This window comes from Pollicipes pollicipes, unplaced genomic scaffold, assembly GCF_011947565.3.
Source record: "Pollicipes pollicipes isolate AB1234 unplaced genomic scaffold, Ppol_2.1 Scaffold_4740;HRSCAF=5597_pilon_pilon_pilon, whole genome shotgun sequence".
NCBI classification, from domain to species: Eukaryota; Metazoa; Arthropoda; class Thecostraca; order Pollicipedomorpha; family Pollicipedidae; genus Pollicipes; species Pollicipes pollicipes.
Genome location: NW_023596545.1, coordinates 31,609,587 through 31,628,621, shown reverse-complemented (window position 1 = coordinate 31,628,621; position 19,035 = coordinate 31,609,587). Strand labels below are relative to the sequence as shown.

At 49.9% G+C, this 19,035-nt stretch overlaps 1 protein-coding gene across 1 annotated transcript in view; it reads right to left on the bottom strand.

Moving 5' to 3' along the window:
- Window positions 1-19,035, bottom strand: part of LOC119098204 (SCY1-like protein 2) — a 189,470-nt gene that overhangs the window by 55,956 nt on the left and 114,479 nt on the right. Inside the window, exons 9-12 of the mRNA XM_037221130.1 lie at window positions 16,644-16,758; window positions 5,367-5,512; window positions 4,671-4,824; window positions 2,395-2,511 (exon numbers count right to left, since the gene is read on the bottom strand). Coding sequence (XP_037077025.1) covers window positions 2,395-2,511; window positions 4,671-4,824; window positions 5,367-5,512; window positions 16,644-16,758 — 532 coding nt within the window. The remainder of the gene's footprint in view (window positions 1-2,394; window positions 2,512-4,670; window positions 4,825-5,366; window positions 5,513-16,643; window positions 16,759-19,035) is intronic.

Sequence of the window (19,035 nt, the reverse complement as noted above, 5' to 3'; positions counted from 1 at the left end):
ATGCTAAGGCAGGGGAAATAAACAATTTTTTACTCGCAGGGCACCTCCAAACTTGAGAGTAGGGGGCAAAATATGACCAGGGACATGCAAACCTAAAATGGAATTCCGCCTCCATCCGTCACTTCTGTCAAATAAGCCACTGGCTGTCAGCTGACGACGGCGGTCACGGGCCGCGCTCCAATCACAAGTCTCTACTCCCCTCCTTTGAAAAGCTGGTTACGTCTGTGGGACCTGTTCATATATCCGGCATGGCCACCATGCTTCATTTGCAGAGTGTAGTGGCAATTAGCTTACAGGGGTCGGCAATTAGCTCACTTGGCTTGCTCTTTTCACCACCACACTGGGGGTAAAACAGAAAAATGGCTTACAGGAACGGTCGATGGCTATCTCCAAGCCCGATTTGCTAAATCAAAAATGCGTACCATTTTGCAGTGATGTAGCTCCCAATAACGTCGTGACCCACGCGAAATCATGTTTTCTCAACCCGGTTTTAATGGACAGCCCACCATCCGGGCAGCTTCTAGGCTCCGTTCCAGAAGCAGCTATCGACCAGTTACCTCGGAAAAGACGGCCAGCTGGCAGTGTGGCTTGGGATACTGAGGATCACATCACTACGGCGCAGTGTGTGACTGCGGAATGACATGACGTAATACGTTGAAGCCCTTCAACCAAGCTGCCCGTTAGACTGACGTTGCTCTGTTGGGATCTCGCAAACAGGACCTTTGCAACTACCCGGGCATGCGAAGAACTGTGGTCCCAGGAGCCCTCCTGCTAACCCTCCATGCAACCTAAAAAAAAGATATCGGGGGACTATGGGGTCTCCAGCAGTTTTGTGCTTGCACAGAGGTGGTCAAACGCGTAGTTAAGGCAGGAGGCTATCAACTGGGCGCAATGGCGTAATGGCGCAAAATTCGGATTGAGGCAAGTACAAAAGGGAAGGCCGAAAAAATCTTCCTCGGTCCCACACACCGTATTCGCTGCCTCGGTGGTCATCTTCATGCATCTCGCCATATTTCGGGCGTGCCGCTGGAAAATCAGGCAGTTTGGGAGAGGCTTCAACGAGCAGCATCAGCTTCAGCATCCCCGATCACCTTCGTCACAGAGGCTTTCCACACGATCGGAACAAGATCCCGGTCGATGATCCCAGGATAGCCCCGTACATTCCTCTTCAGAGGTTTCCCAAATGTACCCGGCATCTTCGACGTCGATCACATTCTCGCGTCTATCAGCAGCGAGGCACTCCTCGTTTTACCCTTTTCCGTACCTGCCAACGCACACGTTTATCTCCTGTAGAGCATATTGCATATTTTCTCATATCATCGTCATTGGGGCTTTCCGGCGCGCTCAGCTGGTGAGACTCTACGGAGTCGCCTGTCTCTTACCATGGCAGGAATGACGGACACCGCGGGGATTCGAGTTTCGCGGGGAATTCTGGCTCACCGCTCGCGCAGCTTAACCACCTAACTACCGGTCACCCCCTTTCTCCCATCCACACCGGCGGAGACTACTTTTGTTCCACCCGATCCATTGGTTGTCATTTTTCCTATCGTCCATGAGCCTCGTACCCATGAGTCGTGCAGCTTGTCACGCACGCCGTAAGCACCGTCTGCGGAGACAAAGGCATTTAATTTCGTCTGATGAGTTGCCGTTTATTGCCAGCCTTTTTCCTCTTAGGCCTTTAAGTTATTTTTATTTATTTTCTCCATTTTCCACCATTTTCCTTTCGAAGGTTCGAAGTTTCCCTTCTGTCCATACCAGACATGCATCGCTTTCTTGCTTACCTCTGATCTCCCAGAAAAGTCCACTCAAGACAGACCATTTTTACCAGGACCCTTTTACTTTTAGCGCTCATCAAACTGTGTGCAATGTGACAACAGCATCGCACTTTATTTTGTGTTTTGATGACACTTTGAGCTCGATGAAAATGAACATAACCGTAGCATCATTTGCTTTCATTTTCGTCAGGTGTGACCTATCCAATCAACTTCATTTTTACTCAGCGAGTGCCATCCTCTCCCGACGGCCCGGCCTGCTCCACATAGCGGCACGCCTTTGTAAGGAATGTTTGTGGCCTTTCTAGTTGCACATCATTCTGTTTTATTTCATTAGCTGTCAGCTAAAATTTTATAAGCCTTTTTTCATAAAGCTTGTTGCAATTATGTTCGTTCATATTCATATCCATGTGTGCACTATGTTTACAAGTTCATAGTTTATAGGCTTTCTGCATAAGCTTGTTGCAATCATGTTCGTTCATATTCATATTCATGTGTGCACTAGGCTTTTACCAATTTTACACCGCCCAGTGATCTGAAACCACGTCCCGCGCACCAAAACTTCGTCCCATGTCCGCGTCCCAAACTCGCGCTCCGAGTCAGCAGAAGGATCGGCCCTCACCAGTAAGTCGATTGAGTTCTTCTCATAGATGGCCCTGGCCCGTGGAAAGACGAGTTTGCGAGCCGCCTCCTCGTCGATGTATTCGGCGACGTTGGGGACCGCCAGCAGGCAGGCACGCTGGGAACGAAACACAGGCCATTGAGTCAAACACAGGCGCCAGCTGTGCGAGACCAGGCCGGCCGTGAAAGGCATGAACCAAGGTCGTGCGAGTCATACACATGTCAATGGAAAACGGGTGAGAGACGGGATCCGGGGTTTAACATCACAGCGAATGAACGGGTGAAAGTTAAATGTGTTTGGCGCCGGTTGGGGCATTGCAGAAACAAAAACTAGGTCAGCAGCGCCAAATGAACGCTCGAGACGCAGGCTAAGTCCGTCGCACTAGGCACAGATCAGTACGGTATGGATCGCGGTCAGATGGGTACTGCATGGATTATGGGAAGATGAGTATGGCACGGAACGTGGCCAGATAGGTGCTGCACGGATCACGGTCAGATGGGTACTGCATGGATCATGGTCAGATGGGTGCTGCATGGATTGTGGTCAGATGCGTACTACAGGGATCATGGTCAGATGGATAAGGCATGGATCATGGTCAGATCAGCACGACATGGGCCTATGATGAGATCAGCACGGCTTCGCTTATGGTCAGACGGGCACGGCACATATCACGGCCAGATGAACATGGCATGGATCATGATCCGATGACCACGACATTCATCATGTTCAAATGAGCACGGCGTGAACCGTGGTCAGATGATCGTGGTCAGATCTCATGATCAGATCAGATGTCATCTCATGGCCGAATGTGGGGGTGGCATGGGTCCGTGTCAGGTAACCGAGTTACGGTCAGATGAATGGAGAGCAGGCTGCGCGCGGCCGATTGCGAACCTCTCCGGGGTGTGCATAGGACACCGTGTTAGGATCTGCAGGCCATGACTGGCGGTCTTCCCGCTGTCAACGCAGCGGCGGTGAGGGAGAGACACGGAGCGGCTCGGAGCGACACATCGGACACATCGGACACATCGGACACATCGGTTCGAGCGCCGCGGTGCCGTATTGGGTTTCCCATGTGATCAAAAGGCCGCGGCGACGCTTCGGTCAACGCCCCCCCCCCCCCCCGCCCAGAGTCGTACAGGATAGTAAATCAAGCGATACAGTTTTTAAAGATTTCGTTCGAACTTTGCACGCCTTTGATTTGATGGATTTCTGGCATCAGCGCGCAAACTGAGCTGTGCCTGTCACGTAAACTCTGACCTCCACCATCCCATTGCAAAATTCCGGATCGACGGCAAAATATTGCGGCGAAACTTGGCGCATCGCGCCATATTCAGCATGGTCCGCCCTACCCTCTGACACCATCTCACCTTAAGTACAGCCGCTGTTACCAGCCACGGGCCATTCCAGTCAGCGGCAAGCAGCGAGCGCCGAAAGCGACACGAACCCAACCCTAACCTAACCAGTCACCGATGGATGAAGCGGAAGGCAGGCGCTCATGCGTTACTGGGACAGAAAAACTGGAAGGACTTAACGGCGAAGCGCCACACCCTACTGCAAACGTCTACCTCAGGCTCTGGCGGTCCAGGACCTTTGAAAGGTCACAAAGGTCGTGACATCAGTCATAAGATGAGGAAGTTACGGGACCTGACAAAATATGGCAGGTTCCGAATACACTGAAGCAGCAATGGTAGATTATAAATTATGGCAGCCCCTGATAGCACCGCGCTTAGCCGTTGATAAAAGCGCAGCGTCTTTGTGGACCGCGCTTCTGCGATCGCGCTGCCGGCTTGCGCATTTTAGGCCTAACACGCTGCCTTGATATGACCTCGAACGCTGTTGCCAGGCGCCTGTTCGGGGGAAGCAAAATCGGAGCCCGTGGTGGACATTGGCCCGCTCGTGAGAGCCTCACCACCACACATTGGCCCACTGGAGCGGCTCTTGACGCGCGCCAGGGGCTGATCTGGGCCGACGAAGTGCCAGCGACACTGGGTGGATGGTGACTAGGCTAGGCGGTGACCCGCTGCCGCACGTGGCTGCCGGTAGGGCAGTCGACAGGAGCGTGAACGCGATGTCTGGGCCATCGCCGGTGCCGGCGTGCTCCAAACTGACCCGGCGAGTGATCCTGCAGTGAATCTGCCTGACCTGGCTGTCTGTTTGTCTGGCAGACACACCCAACGGTGGACCTGTCAGGCAGAAACAACAGACAACGGTGGACATGTCAGGCGGAAGCAGCTGATAACGGTGGACCTGTCAGGCGGGCCTGGCTGGCAGCTCACCTGGATCTGGGCGGTGTTGCTTTCCAGGGCGCTGTAGAGGATCGGCATCACGTCCGATTGGATTTCATCCTTTGGCGTCTTCTCCAGGATGATGTGCAGGTTCTCCAGCAGCGTCACAGAAGCCTGGATGGACTTGGGCCAGCAGAAAATACATCTGCGTTGAAGAGGAAAACTCGCCTGAGATTCAAACCATTGCGTCTGTTCGTACCTTGTTATCTCCGGGCATTTATCAGCAATGCCACCGATTTGACGTAATCAATTACAGCCTCTTGTCATCTTAATCTGGAGCCCAGGAGGGTGTATGGCCCGACCGATATCGCATTGCTTTCTCAGTGGCATTTGAAATTGGGCATTGCGACAGCCTGGACTGAGAGTATGGTGGCTGATGTAGACGGGGCACATCAGACGGCATTTGAAATGAACGCGTTGAGCGTAGGTAGAGAACGAAATGAACCGCCCAGAGTGTCATTTCTTTTAACAATTTGTAGTCGTGCAAGATAATGTTCACTGTCTCATATCTGAAGCTAGTAGGGACAAATGTCTCCGCTCACCACCTCCAGCCAAGAAGGCCAATGCTACTTAACCATCACTTGAAACATGCCCGGGGCATCGCTCTTTACCCCTCACCGGAGCCAGGCGGCACAGTGGTCTCGTGAAGATGGCGGCAGGACAAGACAATGGCGGTGTGTCTCTAACCTGAATCGGGGCAGGATGATGGTCTCGTACTCCTCCTGGCTGATCTCGCTTATGATGTAGAGGATGGGCTGCAGCACGGCCGCCAACACCTCCTGCGCCAGCATCTCCTCCCGCAGGCACGGCCACACGTGCTGGAACCACAGCTTCTGCGGGCGGCAGGCGGCGGCGGCGATGAGCGCGGGCTGCTGTGACGCGCGGCCATTACCACCGTGCCGGGGACGTCGGCTCTCAGCCGCCCGAGACGTCGGGTCTCAGCCGCAGGAGACGCCGGCTCTCAACCGCCGGAGACGTCGGGTCTCAGCCGCCGGAGACGCCGTCTCTCAGCCGCCGGAGACGTCGGCTCTCAGCCGCCGGAGACGCCGGCTCTCAGCCGCCGGAGACATCGGCTCTCAGCCACCGCCGCCGCCGCCGCCGCCAGGCGGTCGATGGCCGAGAAACAAATTGAAATTCGAGCAATTACCGGCGACACGGACGGCAGCGGCGGCTGCACTGCACCCCGAGCCTGGAGCCCCACGGTGGCGGCAGTTGCGGCGCGGCGCGGTGGCGTCTGTCCTGCTGGCCCTATATGGAGGGACTGGGGACGGACAGCGGCGGCCACTGCCCAGACCACCCCCCACCCCTCAGCAACAACTGGTCTGTGGTAGCCACTGCAGTCACGGCAAACGACTATAGCACCGCCTAGTTCCTGCTCGCGATGCTTCAGCTCACAAACTCCTGCTTCGGACTACCCGTCCGCATGACCCACGGCCGAGTGCTGGCAGCACAATTTGTGATGCCGATTAAACTCTGGAAAATTATGGCATTGCGCTGCATCAATAAGTCAGTGTCCAGCTTTCTGTCGTGAAGCCAGTGGTATAGCATCTCTCGAAAAATGGATGAGCTGACGTCGATACAGAAAAACGTCAATATGCCTTAGCGAGAAAAAGCACTTTTCATGTTTTGACAAAGCAATGCTCTTCCAAACTGCGGTGTTCCCGTTTGGCAGGCCATGTTGATGGCGTGTATACGCCATGTTGATGGCGTAGATAAGACCTAAAGCGGATTTTTCAGCATGGCAGAATTTTAAAGGGAGCGTTGCACACTTGAAAACATCGAAGCAGGTACCAGATATGATGAAGTAAGGTCACTTATAACTACTAGTATGCTTTGAAGTGGAAAAGACTGCTCTAGACAAGACAATTTTTCTGTTCAGTAAATATGATCCTTAATACGCCATTGTTTGATTACGTCATCGTACCTTGCAAAACACTGAGAGCCAATTAGCGGCTGTTATATCTGGCAATCTGCTCACGAATGCTGTGCAAGGTACGATGGCGTTATCAAACCATGACGCATCGAGGAGCATATTTCCTAAACAGAGAATTGTGCTGTCTGGAGTAGTCTTTTCCACTTAAGTGAGCTCGTTTCATCATATATGATGCTTGCCTCAACATCTCCAAATGCCAAATATTCCCTTTAAGAACGACAGGGCTGTAGCCTGCACCGAATGATCTTTAAGGCGGGTATTTCGGTTCAAAACTCCATAAAATATGAATCACTCCCTTTAACCTAGCTTGCAGTTTGTCCGGGGGTATTTCCTGTCCGACGTGTCGACTGCTTAGAGCGATATCCTCCAGATGGAATGATGACAGCATTCGATGTCAGCGTGAGGGACGCATGTTGCGACACTCTTTACTTAAATCGCCGGTCGAGGGAAAAAAACATTCATAGCCATTTTGGGGCTATTTCTTCGAGATCAAGAGGGCTTACGTTTTGGTATCAGGTCAGGAATAAATAATTGGTAGAGGAAGAGCATAATATTGAGACAGCATTTCGGGATCATAATACTGGGACAACACCAGTAATAATGTGGGAGGATGCGAACATGGTGATGTTCTTTGGGGACGATTCTGCATCCAGCACTCAAGACAGAGCATTTGTTGATGGCCTGTGTTATATTCGTGGGAAAGCCAGAACACATGAATTGGAGTGAATGATGTCGTCGGCTTTACTTTAGACAGAATGATGCTATCTTCTACGCCATACCCTCCCGAAAAATTGTACGCAGTTTGCTCTTTTCGAGTAGGGTACGGCATATAAAGATAAGGTTTTTTTATTTGCACGATACCATTAGTGGCTACTAGTACGATTTATTTACTCCTATATTTGGAGGCTTTCGAGAGCAAACGCTAAAAACCAAGCCCATACGGGCCATTACGTTCTTACGCCGGCCACTGCGGGCACGCGGCGCCTAAAGCGCTGCCATCGATCCGGCCTCAATCAAGGATGTTATCAGAGACCACACAAAACCAGTCACAGCCGATACGGGCGACATCCTGTTCTGGACCTGACATCTGTCGGAGAGTGTACTGAGCCAGCCCCACCATACGGGCGACATCCTGTTCTGGACCTGACATCTGTCGGAGAGTGTACTGAGCCAGCCCCACCATACGCGAAAGATCGCGTCCATGGCGAATTAAAGTGTTGGGATGCAACATGCGCAGTTGCAGCACCACCTTCAGATTCAGATGGCATCCTTCCCTTTCCCAGTCCACCACTCTGGACGTTACAATATTCATGCAAATTTGCTCCTTGGCATGCATTCTACCCATACGACCATCGGTTAGCAGAGTGATGTAACACTTACCACGCGCTCGGATGAAGGGGGTCAGGTTGACCCCCACCCCCTCCCCCCCCCAAAGGTTTTTTAAGAATAATTTACGAGCGGCAGGGTGTAGCCGCGCAAAACTTTGCATAGCTGTAGAGAATTGAATAGCAGATCCTTTGGGGTCAAAAATTATGTGTACCGTGTAAGACCGCAGACCTTCTGTAGGACCAAACCAGGCCATAGCTGTCAGCGAATTACATTTCTGAGGAATCGTTCAATGTGGTGCAACAACAGAGTGCTATACTAAGCCATATCTATTTGAGACAGTTTCTCATGCAACATACCAATTTAATTTAGAATTACATCAATTCCATCATCCTAGGGTCAGGTATAACGGTCAGAGCGCCATTAAAACCAACTTGCTTTTTCCCGAAAGCTTGGTTCTATGCAGTAGTTTCTAGTGCTCATTTCCGATTTATTAACAACAGGGATGTAATGAAAAATAATAACGACAACGCAATAACCATGCTCCATGAACTTCTTAAATTTTAGAGTAGGTAGCTGACTTAAAATGACCCAGGTCAGCGTTTGTTTTTTAGAAACATACCACCTAACGTAATCCCTGACGCTTATTCGAACGCCAAATAGGAGTGATCTCATTGGTATTTGGTCACTTTGACCACATAAAGGTCAAACAAGGTAACTAACCTCATTGGCCAGTTGCTCAGAGCATGTATGTAGCTTCACGGTGGTTGTATGCGGCATTCGGGGGGGGGGGAGGCACTTGACACTAATCTGGAGAGGTTGACCTTTTTGACATTATTTGACCCAGGGTCGTGACGTGAAAATCTCATATATTGACACAAGTGATTTTGCGCAAGGCAAATCTACCCCGAAAAATTTGGAGTCTTACACTATCTTAACTTTTGAAATCTTAGGGGGTCAAATTACCCCTCTCACCCGAGCAAAGGGCATTCAATCGGCCATCTGGGCGCGTGTTTAGGTGCAGTGACACTGTGCCATCAAGGCAAAACAGATAATTGACAATGCGTACGGTGTTGGACATTTGTTGGGATGGCATGCGCTTGCAGCAACAGTTCTACTTACAATTCAGTTATAATTCCATTACAGCGATAGAGCGAGACCACCATACAACATACGCTACGGATTTGTGCCACACGTGTAGATAGCCTGGTGAATACGCGTTAGACGCATTGTCAGAACAAATCCCTATCCACCAAGCCATGAAATGTCAGCTTGAAGAACAGCCTGGCACTTGTCTGTCCTGACATTTCATATAACCTTAAGTCCTGTCCTTTCCTGTCCTGTCTTAAGTCCCTGTCCTGTCCTTTTTTATCATTATGCAATGTTCGTGGCGAGAATGAACGCAAGCTTTCGTTTGACACCAGATTCCAACGCATGTGATTTTTGTCGCCGATGCTAGAAGACGCTGAAATCCTCCCAGGGTGCACGCAGCGTGTAAGGCACTTTGCCTGACCTGTGATATTACCAGTCACCTCAGAAACTCAGGGTGATGTGTACGGGATGGGCGTGATCAGGGCTATAGATTGCCCCATGTACTGTCCCTGATACGACCATCACATCCTGAGACCGCACGCGGTTGCAAGTGTGGCGGTCAAGTCAGTGAAGTTGGCAGAAAATCGCGGGCGGTACCAAGTTAACGGACAGTATCATATGCCCAGTTCTCAACTCAACCTTACCACATTCGCACCCTACGCGGAACACACTAATCGCACTCTTGCGTTCAGAGAAATACAATCAACACGGTTCAGCACGAATTTGCGACGCTGCCAGACACCATCCAGACGCAAACCGATTACAGTCCGCCGTAATACGCCCTGTGTCGCTGATGTGCAGGAATGCGCTGCTCCAGCGGCCCCGGGGGACGCCGCGACGCCACGGAGGATCACGGTCGGACCGTCTGACCCCGCCACCCTCGGCCGCCGAGACAGTCTTGGCCCATCAGCGTCAAGGGCCCCGCGCCGCAGCCCCCACGGCGCCTGCCGGGGCCGTCTCAGTTCAGGCGGTACCTCCCGGAGCCGGCTCTGTCCAGGCGGCACGCGTGGCGTTCTCACGACGCGCGTCTGCTGATGAAGAGAGAGAGAGATGAGAGAGATGAGATGATGGAGAGAGAGCGGACGAGGAGAATTGAAGAGGAGGAGCGAGGAGAGAGGAGGAGAGAGAGATAGAGGAGAGAGGAGGAGAGTAGAGAGAGAGAGAGAGACGATGAGAGAGAAGATGAGAGGAGAGACGAGAGACAAGCACGAGAGAGAGAGGAGAGGTTGAGAGAGATGAGAGCGAGAGAGAGAGAAGAGAGAGGAGGTGCGTAGGATGGAGGCGCTGCACGGACGATGCAGACGTACCAACACCAGCAGCGTATGAGGAATAACAAACTGGTGATCTGTTTCCAGCAACCGTCTTTCTGGTACCTTCACATTGAACATGCATTCGCACGTCCGTGCAATTAAGTGAGCCAATCAGCATAGCCGGTCGCCGAACGGCTAAGAGATCAGGTCGCTTGGCTGAGCTTGACCAGCAATAACGACCCGTTCACTGGTACACTGACTCGTTAACAATGCATAGTCAATCAATAATGAAATTGGAGGTTTTGAGGCGCGAAACGGATGAGTTTTTCGACTAACATTTTTACTAGGGAAGCTTAAATACAGTCCTCTACGATGTGTCGAATTCTAACCTAAGGTCAATAGATCAATTTGAACGCGATTCTGCCGTGGATATTAGATGCTAACGGTGTCTATGCAGAGACCCAGAGAGACAGCCTTGAAGTGCAAAAGGTCTACCGCGCGTAATGACAGGGCTGGTTGCGGAACACGTCGCAACTTTGCACTCGTGGGAAGACCCTGTGTATGATAACGTATGTACACGGCACATACCATTGCTGTCACGCCTCGACTGAAAAACGACACCACCACCACCCCACCACCTCTTATTTGCACTGTGTTCGTGCATGGGCTGCACTCAGATCGGCTCGAGTCACACCCGCTCTGGCCCGCGAGACACTCTGGATGGATTGTGGGCGTGGGGACGTAGTCCGACCGCAGGCGCCGAATCAGCCCGGTCCTGTCCGCTGAGGCCGGATCAGCCCGGTCCTGTCCGCTGACGTCGGATCATCACGGTCCTGTCCGCTGAGGCCGGATCAGCCCGGTCCCGTCCGCTGAGGCCGGATCAGCCCGGTCCCGTCCGCTGAGGCCGGATCAGCCCGGTCCTGTCCGCTGAGGCCGGATCAGCCCGGTCCCGTCCGCTGAGGCCGGATCAGCCCGGTCCTGTCCGCTGAGGCCGGATCAGCCCGGTCCTGACCGCTGAGGCCGGATCAGCCCGGTCCTGTCCGCTGAGGCCGGATTAGCCCGGTCCTGTCTGCTGAGGCCGGATCAGCCCGGTCCTGTCCGCTGAGGCCGGATCAGCCCGGTCCCGTCCGCTGAGGCCGGATCAGCCCGGTCCTGTCCGCTGAGGCCGGATCAGCCCGGTCCTGTCCGCTGAGGCCGGATCAGCCCGGTCCTGTCCGCTGACGTCGGATCAGCCCGGTCCTGTCCGCTGAGGCCGGATCAGCCCGATCCTGTCCGCTGAGGCCGGATCAGCCCGGTCCTGTCCGCTGAGGCCGGATCAGCCCGGTCCTGTCCGCTGAGGCCGGATCAGCCCGGTCCTGACCGCTAAGGTGGACTACTGGCCTCAGGGTGGTCGTCAAGACAAGTTTTGGTCGCTGTTATTTGAGAAAAAAATCAACTAAGTTGGCCACTGACCGATCTGCAGGAAAAGCCCGAACCCAATCGTCTAACCGTTCATTATGAGCTGACAAAATCGAGAATCACCGCAGAATCGCGGAATCAGTCATGTCTTGACGAGTTCCGTTGAGCGTTGACGAACGAACGGAAACGAACCGATGTTTCTTGCAAGTTATTCCTTGAAATGTGTTTTTCGGTAATTCTACTTATTCTAGAAATCAAAATATTCCGCAGAGTTTTTGCAAAACCGACCAAGAAAACCAGCGGTGTCTACAAACACGTTATCACAAATTTCGAATACGCTCACCTCGACACCAGAGTCCCCCCTTCTCCCCCCCCCAAACACACAAACAAACGTTGGTGCCCAAGCGCGTGTTTTCTGGCTCGCTGCTGTTAGTACCTCACGCCCACATGCACATCTCAGTATATGCAACGGAGATTGTCATATTAAAACACCCTTGCTGGACAATCTGGCGCACTTGCTTTGTGTCGGGGGCTCGCCGCAGCACGCTAGCACGCTGCGTGTCTGTCGCGACTTCCCAAACTCTGTGAACAGAAACCGTTCCTGCGGCCCAAAGCGGGGCCGTGCCTTCGGGGCGGGCCACCGTACAGCGTAATCTATATAAGGGCAGGCAATGACTGCGACCTCGATCCCGCTGATTGACACAGTGCCCATCCCGGAGCGAGGCGGCAGCCTCCCAGTTGTTGCCCGGAGCGAGACGGCAGCCTCCCAGTTGTTGCCCGGAGCGAGGCGGCAGCCTCCCAGTTGTTGCCACGTACGGGGTCGCAGCCAGTGGAAGACAAGCCGACCGAAGTCCGGCTTGAACCAAATAGCTACCGTCTACACTAGCACACTAGCACATTAAGCAAGCACATTAGCTAGCCAACGAGGCAGTTAGTGTAATTCCCCACAAGCCTCCTCGCGTCATGGCTTTTGTGTGTACCGCTATGAAATATGTAAAGTGTATGGTGCTAGAATTAAAGATCGATTTACGCCCAAACTAAAATAGCTGTGAGCCCCATCGTCATCCCTCATTCTCAAAAGCACTCCAACCGCCATCAGTCCACCCTACCAGATACAATATAATTCAGCAGCATGGTGACGCCCATGGTGAGCGCCTCTGGGAGTGCGGGTGAGGATTATGCTAGGCACGGGAAGGATACTGCCGCTTGGCTGCTTGGCTGCTTGGCTGCTTCCCACAATCGTCTCACGAAGTTGGGGAAATGCATGTCATCCGTTCAGTGTCCGTCACATTGCTATCAATGGTTGTCAATTTGCGAGTAAACTGCACATGTGAAGCAAAAAATTTATCGCAAAACCAGGGGCAATCCCGACAGATCATTGGTAGGGAAACGGTGTTTGACGGATGGACGTTATGTCGTTTTTCTTGAGTTGCAGTCAGCTTTTACCTGTTTTGAATTAACGTTTCACATTTGTGTGAGGTTTTGAACTTAGCTAACCACCTGGCACCACTTTACGAGAACTGCACGGCTTTACGTACATCAAGTCGCAAAACGTCTCCTTCACTGGGCTTGGACGCAATGCGACTGGGATAATTCCCCTTTGATTCGATCTGAGAGCGCCGTCATCGGTAATGATGACACACAAGAACGACAAAATCATTGAAGGCCATATCTCGAAATGCAACTGAATGGCACATCAACCAGACTTTTACGCGAGGGGACATTTGTGGAAAGGGAAGGGGGGGGAGAGCACGCCACAAAAAGCAACTCCCGGATTAGCGCGCCACAGATGTGCCAAATGCCTTGCACGGCGTAAGATGTTTTTAACTGTCAATAATGCGTGATAATATTCGAATTTGATACGCGCCCGACACACCCGACCCCACATGCCTAGTTTAGCGCAGCGGCAGCGGGTCACATTCTTGGATGGGGGCAGACAACTTCTCAGAGCCCCTTACCTAAAGCGGTGCGCGCCCCTCTCACGGCAGCGGATCCCTATCACCAGCAAAATTAATGGCATCAAAAGAAAACCGTAGAACCAAACCGACAACAGTAAGGGGCGCTGTGAATTTTTTTCTACAAAGATGCTGAAGAGGTTCGTGCCTTCAACGTCTGAACAGATCGAAACGAGTTTATTTGTCAATATGGTGACTAACCCAGGTTCACCTCAGGACTTGCACATTTTCTTCCAAATCGATAAGTGAAATAGTACACCGTTCGCAACACGCGCGTACGAAGGAATTCGAAATGAACGGATGGCACGCCTCAAAAATATTAAGTTAAGCCCGAGTTAGGGCACCACAGATGTGCCAAACTCATTGCATACATTACATATTACATATTGCATACATACAAACATTACACACTCCTTACAAACGCTTTCAGTTTTAAAAGGATTGCTTATATGGTTTGAGTTTTTACACACGTGGGAATATTAATGTGCGCGCAACTGACTGCATGTCATTAAGTTGATTAAGGGAAAGAGGCGAAGGGGCCGCGTGACCCCGAAGGCCACTACGCGCGTACACCTATAGTTTGTAACCTTAACCCGGCATTGACCGAGATCCGCAGCGGCATACCATTGACCGGAGAAGCAGACTTGCTCCTCCCCCCCCCCCCCCTCTCATCTTGAGAGCAACCGGGCCACATCAAATAAGTCAAATGGCGATCGATAGCGTGGTGGCGTGCGGTCTAAGACTACAAAACAAACGTAAGCGGCTTCAGCTACCACGCCGTAGTCTCGCCGCGGCAGAACTGAGCCTCGCCGGTACCGGCAATGCGATGTCTCAAGCCGTGGCTCAGTCATTGTTACAGAACAAAATGCATGCAATTGGGTAGCTTCATTTCTTCATAGTCATCTAGCATATCTCGTTCTGGTGTCCATAATTTGGAGTCTAATGCCGTACATTTCGAGCTTAATTTATACAAATATTTTTGTTGCTGACATACCAACATTTCAAGGAGCGATATTGAAACAACTCAAATAAGTGCGGCTAATTTCAGCCCTTTCGTCGGTAAATCTATCCTCGCTTGGAAAGTCGATGTGGGACATTCATGTTCGATTGTGCTAGTTCCATCAATTATCAACATGATGGTAAAAACCGTTTTGATTTCTTTCCAATTTGTTTGAATGGGACTCTCTGAAAGTCATTTTGGGAAAACAACTTGTTCGTTTTAGGTAGCTTTCCCACTAGGTTAGCTAACGCGGTTTTGGGGCGTTCAACAACTCTCAAGTTTATGCCTTAGATACCCGCAAATTTACATCAAGTTCCCAAAAGCTTTTGAGGCAAGCTGAATTCGCCAGGCCCATACGGAGCAGCATGCCCATCAAGGTATGTACAGGTCACTGTACGAACGTGATTGGGCACCTCAACTCAAGTGAAGACTTCAAGAATACTACTTGACGGATCTTTTCGTTATTAATATAATGTGATTTAGGACGTCAAGCTGGACCTTTTACCTTTTGAACGTTTAATATCGGACAATTTCGAGCCAAGGCATAGCCTCCCCCCCAAAAAACACTCAATTTTGCGTAGCGCTATGGGAAAACAGTTGTTCTCGTGTTTGAGGCCATTTGCGCACGTTTAAACGGAACAGACTGTGATAATGAAGGATAAAACTCGTCAGATGTATCACGTTGAACAAAAAAAAAGAATCTGTTGGTACATTTTTGAACTAACTCAGCGAAGAGGTACCCGCCATGATCAATCAAATGCAGAATGTGTATCTGTTTGGATCTTTGCACTTTACTAAACATAAAAATAAGTGACGAAAAAACTTGCCAGCTACATAGAAACATGCAGTAGGGTACAGGGTCTCTTTTGTAAACAAATGCAGTCAAATATTGTTACCCATCTTGGGGCATAGGTGATGTAAGTTGCACTTCTTCTGAAACAACTCGTAGAATATTAAGTATCCACATGTTCTGCTTTCAATTTTTCTTTTTAAAATGGGCATTTGATAAATCATATATCTGTCTGACCAGTGAGGGTCAACAAAAAGGGCCCGCTTTTTAGAGTTGTCTGATTTCAACGTTCTATGGCTCCTTCGACGCATAGTTACCAGTTACCAGTGATTCTGTAAGTAGAAACTTCCAAATTATGAGCTTTTAAAATCAGTTGCGCATGAGTTTCTAAGCTAATGCTTCTTGAAATGCTGATTCTGAACCTACAAATATATTTTTGATACGAGTTGAAGTGTTTTGGAGAATGTTTATTGCCGTGAAAAAGTATTCAATTTTTACCCTTTCTTCGGATATTTGGTCTTGTAACTTTTCCAAAAGGTGCACATTACAATTCCCTAAATCAACAATGTCTCAAGAATTGTGTCCGTGGAGCACGTCTTCGCCAGAGCACGTTTGAAAGATAGGTTGTGTGCGACAAAATGCATCGCTTTAAGTTTGACCAATTTAGAATAACGCACAATGTATTAATGAGACATTGTTACATAGATAACAAATAAACCTGCTCATTGTGACATTACCGTTTTTCGCAGAGAGCCGTTCATTCAAAAACTGATGGAGAAACAAGCCAAACCGAGTTTTCCCCGCAGCGTCACACTTAGCACATGAAAATGCCGATCAGTCAAAACATCAAAACAGCACAATTCGCCACTTCAAAAACTGAGGGAGATCCATAGTATCAATAAGTCATGCCAGAAAGCTGAAAACATTTTTAAAAATTCGGTAAACAAATCTTTGATTCTAAATTCCCGGCCCTGTAAAGGCCTGAGAGAAAAATCGCAAAAACTCGACGGCGAAAATCAATGTTATTTGTAAAAAATTATTCAGGCTAGCTGGTTCTCATATTGGACGCGTAAGTCTTGCCAACCGCGCTGCAAGACATATTATTGGGTAAAATTATTCCTTGGACATGGACTGTTGCAAGGCCTCATTCCGGCTGAGACCAAACAGCATTAGCTGCAAACGATCTGTGGTATAATGAGCTAGCACAGATATTCACTTACCCTGGGTATATACGGTAGAACCTCTGGCAAGGTGTTCCGGAAGAAATTAGTCTTCTGGCTAGGGTCCTTCATGTTGATGACGTCAAGAAACTGCAAGGCATGAACTGCTGGATCGCTGTAAGCACAGATAAAACATGCACAGGTTACTGAGGGTTTCTAAATCTAATCAAGTAGTACAGCTTGCCTTTATTGTGGACGATGGGCAAAATCAGCAACTCCGATAAAGAAACTCGGCGTCAGGACACAGTCGTTAAACAACTTTGCAAGCAGAATCAGGACGATTGGAGCACATACTGCCGAGAGCAGCGTGTGTCGTTATGCAATGTCGTACACGGTTTTGTAAAAACGCCCTGCATCAGTAGGTGGCGCAATGATATAAACGCAACACCACGTACCGAGGGCATGACTTAGTGATCCGGTGCAACGATTTCCAGAAAAGCTGCCCGCAGTCCGGCCCGAGTCGGCCAGCAGGTATCCAGGCCGCAAACGACCGCTGTGCTACAGTGCTGACCTGGCACAAGCCCGCAAGTGCTACGCCAGCCTGCGCCCGGCCGGGGGTCTGAGACAACCGCGCTCGGGTAAGTTGATTTCCCCCTGGAATCTCCAGCTTCCTGACGCCGTGTAAGAAAAACAATGATCACGTTGTAAAAGTCTCGTGAAATCCTTAAGATTTCGAGACAAATGTTTTGCCAAAGGTCAACTGTGAGGTCACCACAGGTTTTGACAGGTAAAAAGCGGTCGCTCCGATGGATGCAGTCACAACTCATGTGAATACGTCACCACGGATATTGAGGGCACGGTAGTAAACATTAAGACTGTGGGAAGTGGATTCCGAACATTTTTCTCCTTCATATGGGTCAGGTCAGATCAGCTCACCATTCAAAATCCATCTACCAGTAGCCTACAAGAACGTTACTGTTTCACAATGTTCTAAGTTCATTTCCTTACGTGCAGCTGTAAAGAAAAAACATTCCATCCACAAAAACACAATTTTAGGCTAAACTAGAGGTCGTCTGAAGTTAACTTAGGTCAAAATTGTAAGCAATTCAAGTGAAGAAAATTATGTACTTACCGAATCTATGTGAGCAGCTAATGCTTTTCTGTGGTCAGAAATAATGTATTGCCCGTCTATAGGTACTCAAGACCACATAGCTGTTGTTTGCAATAAACATCCCGTCGTATACCTTCCGTAATAGGCACCCTGTCGACGCTTGACAATGTATTTGAACAAACTGAGAACAGGCGCATTAGTACATGAATTTATGCGTCATCAGCCTCAGAAACACGATTAAGAGGTGATGACGCGTATCGCACCCGTTCATCTATCCTCTACGCTGCTGGCAGCATTGGTTTTTGACCCTGGATGACCTCATATGACCATGCATAACCTAGCGAGACCTAAAGTGACCACACCGTGCATTATAATAATATCACAGTATGTTTTCAGTGGAATGTTCGAATTATGCATCCAAAAGTACCCGTCAAAACTGCCCCTTTTGAGCTCAGCCGGTGTGTTTTGAGCTCAGCATATGTGTTTTGAGCTCAGCATGTGTGTTTTGAGCCCAGCATGTGTGTTTTGGGCTCAGCATGTGTGTTTTGCGGAAGGTATCCATAGAGTTAGGCCATGATCCGGGCCAAAACCATGTGCTCTGTGGTCATATGATGAGTGTGCATGGGGGTAAGCACTCTTAATTTCGTACACAAGCACCAATTCTACATAAAAATGTGTGCAAGTTTGCATTATTTTCGGAAAATAGTACAAACTGAAGTTACTTCAGACCACTGATTTCGCCTTACAAAAAAATCTGAACAATAAAAACTGTTGGTACAATCCTGTTTTACTACAAGCGCAAGTTTAAAGGGAATGTGTCTAATGTTCTCGGATTGCTCAATAAACGCCCAATGGGAGTCTGGCAACTAATTATGGCTAATTTCGGTTGCTAAAGGTGCCATTGGGTCTTGCAACAGTGCTGATTTATTCATTTTTGTCGATCCCATCGATGGCTGTGCGTGGAAAAAAAATACAATCCTGAAAGATAAACCAATCAGCGGGCAGGAAAAGACGAACGCACTGGCGTATATGTGGCGAGTACTCGTGCGCTAGAAACATGACCACTATTTTGGTTTCTAAGTAGCGTAGAGCAATCACATTTCCCAAGAGCCTGGTGCAGCCGACTGACGCGACACAATACTTGTTCCTCATCTCAGTATATAGAAGGCCGACATGAATTGGTGCGCATCAAATGACCAGCCTTACCATACGTCTAAACCCGTACGCCCGCAGCCTTGAGCTGAATGTGAAAAAATCAACATAATGGCCGTCGCCAACGCGTATGCAAGCTGCTGTCAGCGCTGACAAGCGACATCTTCGAAGAGCCATTGGCTAGAGCTA